At 41.7% G+C, this 7,500-nt stretch overlaps 1 protein-coding gene across 2 annotated transcripts in view; it reads left to right on the forward strand.

The window, feature by feature from the left end:
• LOC116223388 (usherin-like) overlaps positions 1-7,500 on the forward strand; it is an 88,845-nt gene that overhangs the window by 56,483 nt on the left and 24,862 nt on the right. For both annotated transcript variants that reach the window (XR_004165057.2, XM_031579705.2), the window contains exon 15: positions 6,628-6,735. Coding sequence is in view for 1 of the 2 variants with exons in the window: in XM_031579705.2 (XP_031435565.1) it covers positions 6,628-6,735 (108 nt within the window). In the remaining variant the exon portion in view is untranslated. The remainder of the gene's footprint in view (positions 1-6,627; positions 6,736-7,500) is intronic.

Consider the following 7,500-nt stretch of genomic DNA (forward strand, 5'->3'; position numbering starts at 1 on the left):
AGTGGACATGTCCCCAAACATTCACCATCCTAAGAGAGACAGTGGACATGTCCCCAAACATTCACCATCCTAACAGAGACAGTGGACATGTCCCCAAACATCCACCATCTTAAGAGACAGTGGACATGTCCCCAAACATTCACCATCCTAAGAGAGACAGTGGACATGTCCCCAAACATTCACCATCCTAACAGAGACAGTGGACATGTCCCCAAACATTCACCATTCTAAGAGGGACAGTGGACATGTCCCCAAACATTCACCATCCTAAGAGAGACAGTGGACATGTACCCAAACATCCACCATCTTAAGAGACAGTGGACATGTCCCCAAACATTCACCATCCTAAGAGAGACAGTGGACATGTCCCCAAACATCCACCATCTTAAGAGACAGTGGACATGTCCCCAAACATTCACCAGAGACAGTGGACATGTCCCCAAACACTCACCATCCTAACAGAGACAGTGGACATGTCCCCAAACATTCACCATATAGAGTAATTCAGCTTCTTCTGATAATCCCTGTCTCGACTGCTTTGGCGGAACGGTCATTCAGCAGCTGGAGACGTTTAACGACACACCTTAGAATCAGTATAACAGACACATTGGCTCTAACGGCAGGATTGGCTCAACAAGAATTCATAAAGACTTTGAAATCGATATGGAGAGAGTTTTGGAGAGGGAGTTGAACGCAACAGGGACCAGGAGAGTCCATCTTTCATTGTAAGGTAGGCTGAGTTTGATTATTTTAACAAGAGCGTATATAAAACCAGGGCTGGGTTCAATTACTACGGTGCACATAATGAGACCCAAGAAACACATTTGTTTCAGTAGGCCTGTTTATCTGATTCAACATTTATTCTTTCCTTCAAAATGCGTTTTAAAACCATGCATGCTAACTCAGTGGTCTAAGATAAAAAAAAATGATGATCATGTTTTTACTGGAGCAATCCATTAAACTATAAAGTAGGCTAAGTCATATAATACGATAATGTTCCAATCAACTGATTTCTTTTCAGACATGACTTGTTTGGCAGTGGCAGTCTCTGTCACACTCTCCCGTGCTCCGGGCGCTCTCATTCACTTCTGATTACGTCAGTCGATGGTTTCTCTACGTTTACCAGAAATGAGCTGCTGCCACTAAGGCTGTGTGTAGCACACTCTAATGGTGGCACACTCTATGGTGGCACGACTTTCTTGAGTGGGTGTATCATGAACGAGAATCCTGCGGCCACCCCTGGTGAAAACCTGTGTCATATTGTTTGCCTGAGGTAAATGTCTGAAATGTTTAATAATCGTGTTCTTGCCGGTTATGTGTAGGCCTATTGGAGATGCAGTGTGCGATTCTAAACCCAGATAGTTTTTTTGTCAAATTCAGCTAATTGCTCCTCACGCGTTCATTATCTGCGCTCTGGTGTTTGTGGGGTAGGGGGAGGGTTGGCATGAGTGTGTGTGTGTGTGTGTGTGTGTGTGTGTGTGTGTGTGTGTGTGTGTGTGTGTGTGAGTGTGTGTCTGTGTGTGTGTGTGTGTGTGTGTCCTGAGAGAGTCCTGGCTCTGTAAACAGGAAGCAAACATAGTGGCTCGAACCGAGCCATAAACAATCGCAGCCAATCAACACGGTGCTTCAGGAGCACGGAAGGGAGGGGTGTAATTTGATTGGCTGTTTAGCACAAATATCAACAACCTTTCTCAAAACCAAATCGCAGACCTCCTCTTAAACAGGCTTTCAGTCTGACACAAATGTGCGGTTTAGCCTTGAAATGTTGATATCTTCAATGATAAGCAGATTATTTTTCATGCCTTTCAATCCATGACAACTTTTGTCCTTAATTAAAATGACTAAAACTGAAACTGTAACTGTATTTTATTTCTCAAATTAAAAATAGAAATCAGTCCATGAAATAAAAACTAAACTGAAATGGATAAAACTACTGGTGAAGCTAGAACTAAACAAACTAAAATTAAATGGAAATACAAACATATTATCAAAATGAAAACGAATTTGAAAATGGAAAACTATAATAACATTGGTGTGTGTGTGAATGTGTAGTGCAACTCGTTTCTTAGAGATTTGGTAAATGGCTGAAACTGTTTTTTTTGCTAGTGAGACAGATGGCCCAGATCTCATTCTCTCAGCATAAGAATCATGTCCTGCCCATAGTCAAGACCATACAGCTCAAATGCTCAACATCACAACACAACACACACACACACACACACACACACACACACACACACACACACACACACACATAAGAATCATTTCCTGCGCATAGTCAAGACCACACAGCTCAAATGCTCAACATCACAACACAACACACACACACACACACACACACACACACACACACACACACATAAGAATCATTTCCTGCGCATAGTCAAGACCACACAGCTCAAATGCTCAACATCACAACACAGCTTTCGTTTTGTTTCTTCTTTCTCGTTTCATTAACATGTACACACTGTGTAAACAACTAGCAGTATGTCAGACGGTAAACCAAACGCCAAAGATATTTCAGTATTACTCCCAGCTCGTTTGATTGTTATGTATTTGTTTTATACTGTGGGTATAGCACATTGCAATAGTCCAGTCAGGAAGATGTAAAAGCATGGACCACATTCTCACGATATTTTGGGGACAGGACATTTGTCACTTACGCGATTGTTCTCAGGTGGTAAAATGAAGCACAAAAAAATGTATTTTAATTGAATTAATTTAAACATTTTAACAGCCCAAGACTCTTTACTTAAGGCTTATTGTATGGTGTGAGTGGACCAAGCACCCTGCTAATGTCAGAGGAACCAGAAATAATTAAATGTCTTATTTTCATTAATCTTGAAGAAAAAGCTGTTCCTCATCCAAAGTCTGATGTCTTCAAGGCAGTCAAAAAAACTGTAAATTGTCATGACCGCTCTTGAGAAGGAAATATATATTATCATTTTTTTTCTTTTTCTATAATTTTCAACCTCACACTCTATATAAATAAACAGCATGACGGTATTGCATACAGTATCTAGACGGGGGCCATATGTAAGCCAGTGGTACCTGAGTGTGGTGAGAGAGAGCACATGATGTGGGAGTTTTACCCCATCCTGGGGCACATGTCACACACACACACACACACACACACACACACACACATTAGGGTTCTGTAGCCCCAGGCCCCTCATCATAGAGTAATGGCGCCCCTGCCCAAGACAAACGAGCCTGGAGAGGTGTGTGAGAGCAGGGCTGGGTCTGAGCCCGTCTGGAGAGCTGTGAGAGCAGGGCTGGGTCCGGCACACTGCTGGCCCAGGTGAGTCAGCTCATATGTGCCTTCCTTCGGCTCTCTTACAGTATATATGTAAATATATATAATAAAAATAAACATAAACATAAACATATACTTATACACTGCTGGCCCAGGTAAGTCAGCTCATATGTGCCTTCCTTCGGCTCTCTTACAGTATATATGTAAATATATATAATAAAAATAAACATAAACATAAACATAAACATATACTTATACACTGCTGGCCCAGGTAAGTCAGCTCATATGTGCCTTCCTTCGGCTCTCTTACAGTATACATGTAAATATATATAATAAAAATAAACATAAACATATACTTATACACTGCTGGCCCAGGTAAGTCAGCTCATATGTGCCTTCCTTCGGCTCTCTTACAGTATATATGTAAATATATATAACAAAAATAAACATAAACATATACTTATACACAGCTGGGCCGTGCAGTAGGCTTTCCTGAGGAACAGTGCTTGGGTCGGCTGGACTCAGCTGTGATTTAGCGTTAGCTTCCTCTTCTGTTCCTTTATTTTGTTCTTCTGTTCTTCTGTTCTGGGTTCTTCTGTGTTCTGAGATGCAACCCCTCTGTTCTGGAATGTGCTCCTCTGTTCTGGAATGTGCTCCTCTGTTGAATTCCATTCTTTTTTTTTTTTTTTTTTTTTTGCTGTTTAGCTCTGTCTTACATTCTCAGATGAACAGTGAGCAGACACAGACACAGAGATAGAGGAAGAATTGTAGAAAATATATAGATAGATAGAGAAAGAGACAGATACTCATGAAGAGAGAGAGAGAGAGAGAGAGAGAGAGAGAGATAGAGAGATGGGGAGAGAGAGAGAGAGATGGGGAGAGAGAGAGAGAGATGGGGAGAGAGAGAGAGAGATGGGGAGTCCTCCTCTCCTCTTGTCTGTCTAAATGATGTGGTAGGGCGGAGACACCTGATCCTGTGAAAAGCACGGGGTAGTCTCAGACCACGGCCAACACACACACACACACACACACACACACACACACACACATACACACGCACACGCACACACACACACACACACACACACACACACACACACAGCCCACAAATTGCCTCATAATCCTCTCAAGACAAAAACTAAAAAAAACAACACATACGCATTAAAGCATAGCAGGCAGAGAGGAAGTCCGGCGCTTAATTATTTAGAAGTGTGATGCAGCAAGGCCCTCTCCTCCTCCGCCGCCGCGGTGTCATCATCCTCCTCTCAAGACTCCCCTCTCCTCCTCCTCCTCGCCATCATCATCCTCCTCTCAAGACTCCCCTCTCCTCCTCCTCCTCACCATCATCATCATCCTCCTCTCAAGACTCCCCTCTCCTCCTCCTCCGCGCCATCATCTCCTCATATTCTCTAATGCAAAGAGTAAACGGCAGCTTGTCAATAAAAGACCTTTTATATCATTTATTACCACACGCGTCCACTCTCCTGTACAGAACAATTTGGATGACAGTTACGGCATTGTTTCACTTTGTGTTAGCGCCGCGCTACAAATTGGGCCGACGCAAGCTCCGCTCCGCTCCGAGGGGCCCACTGTTAAAATGATTGAAGTTTTTTTTTTTTCTCTCTCGTCTTTCTTTCTTTCGTTCACTCGTTCGTTCGTTCGTTCGTTCGTTCCCTCTCCTGGCCTTTATCTTATTTATATATTTATTTATTTCCCCCTTTTTGATTAAAGTTGCATGTTTCTTAAACAGACTAAGAGTGCCCCCTTCAGTCCGACTGTGGAACTCTTCTTCCTCGGTGAGACACGGAGAAGCAAGGGGGGGCTTTGTGTTTGGGGTGTTTGTGTTGGGGTGTTTGTGTTGACCGTGGACTGAGTGATTTAGTATTTTTAATTAAAAAATAACACACAATGAAGATCCATTGCTTGTGTCAGAGATACACTCATTTAAGGGTGCTTCTTAGAATGAATGGACAGCCATAAATATGTCCTGTGTGAATGGTAGAAAAAAAAACTGTGTGTTTATTGATTTTCACTCAATTTAAGGACATTCTTATCAGACATTTGTTTTTTTTTATTTGACATTTTGATTTCTGTCTATGTGTCGGATACAAAATTAAGCCACAGAGAATTATGTTTTCACTTTAATATCCTTAATTCCTATAAATTAACCAAGCATCAATTAATTTCACTTCATTTTTTTTTTTTTTTTTACAGACTTTCCCTTAATATTTGTAAACTAATATATTTTGCGCAGGCATAATTCAAGGCTTGAACATTGATTTGCATCAGAGTGAATGGTGATACATTATGAGGTATTTGCCCTGCCTTGCTCAGACACACACACACACACACACACACACACACACACACACACACACACACACACACACACACAGACACACACACACACACAGACACACACACACACACACACACACACACACACGGTGGGAGACGCGCTTGGCATGGTAATCTGTGTCGGTGGAGAAGCCCATGGAACAGTCCTCTCTGTCTCTCACTCAGCGGTGGTTAGTATGCTCGTCAGGGCCCTTTACTTACCCCAAACACACTCCAACACACTCCTGCGTTCTGGAAACGCTGATCTGTGTTTGGGGTAAAAGGCAGAGGGTGGCAAGCATACTGAACTGCCCCGGCAGACATGCGTTCACAGCCTCTGCCGTTCCCTAACTGCCCCACTGAAGCCTCCATATGGTGTAGAGAGGCAGAGCAGGGCATGAGTGTGTGTGTGTGTGTGTGTGTGTATGAATGCGTGATGACACAGAATAGGTCGAACAATATGACATGTAGAAATTGCTTGATAAATATGCTTTATGTATTTAAGACCCCTTTATGTATTTAAGACCTCTGTTTGTATTTAAGACCCCTTTATGTATTTGAGACCTCTGTTTGTATTTAAGACCCCTTTATGTATTTGAGACCTCTGTTTGTATTTAAGACCTCTGTTTGTATTGTTTAGAGGGGAAACAAACACTTTATAATTAAGTATTTAATATTATACTGTAAACATGCCGTGTAGGACCATGCTTTGTGTGTGTGTGTGTGTGTGTGTATGTGTAAGGTGACCGTGTGTGTGTGTGTGTGTCCATCTGTGTATATGTGAATGTGTCTAAATATAGTCTGTGTGTGTGCGTGTGTGTGTGATTGTGTCTAAATATAGTCTGTGTGTGTGTGTGTGTGTGTGTGTGTGTGTGTGTGTGTGATTGTGTCTAAATATAGTCTGTGTGTGTGCGTGTGTGTGTGTGATTGTGTCTAAATATAGTCTGTGTGTGTGTACGTGTGTGTGTGTGTGTGTGTGTGTGTGTGTGTGTGATTGTGTCTAAATATAGTGTGTTTGTGTGTGTCTCCTGCAGGTCTACAGCCTCACACTGACTACAGTTTTGTGTTGGAGGCCTGCACCTCAGCCGGCTGCAGAGCAAGCCAGCCCTCTACGGGTCGTACACTGCAGGACGCACCGGCGGGTAACTCACACTCACACATACACTCACACACACACACACTCACACACACACACCCACTCACACTCGCACACTCACACGCCCACTCACACTCGCACACTCACACATACACACACACACACACACACACACTAACACTAACACTAACACTAACACACACTCCAAGATCTCTCACTGTCCAATTACTAGGTCCCACTATGGCTGAGACAAAATAAGAAAAGTGATTTCGAACTTTTTTAATTTTGAACATTTTGGAAAGCAGTCATGTGTACACATACATCTTATCTAATTGGATTGCAGTAGTTGGAGTTGTTACTTGTTTGAGATTTATTTAAGTATTTTGTTATTGCATAAATATGACTAAATGACTTCATAGCCTGTGTTAAAGCAGGTCATAGTTACGAAAATAGTTCAAGTAGATTTGGTAGTATCTTGAATTTTTAAATCTTTGGTGAATTTTTTAATCTTTTTTATATTTTCTAGTCATAACATGGTGGCCAGTGGAGGTTTTTTATAATTGTACTCCTTGTATTCCGAAAGCTGTTGAATACATTTCAGTGTTTTTTCATTTTATTTAAAAAATCTCATTAAAAGTATTTTTAAAAGAACACAAACACAAAATACAAAATAGAGAACCTTTTCTCATACATACAGTACAGTCTTACATACATACATCTTTCTCTTTTTCATCCATCTTTCTCTCTCTCTCTCTCTCTTTCCTCTATTCATTGTATCCTCTTTTCCTATATCCTTACCATGTTCTCCCTT

Source organism: Clupea harengus, chromosome 14 (assembly GCF_900700415.2).
Source record: "Clupea harengus chromosome 14, Ch_v2.0.2, whole genome shotgun sequence".
NCBI classification, from domain to species: Eukaryota; Metazoa; Chordata; class Actinopteri; order Clupeiformes; family Clupeidae; genus Clupea; species Clupea harengus.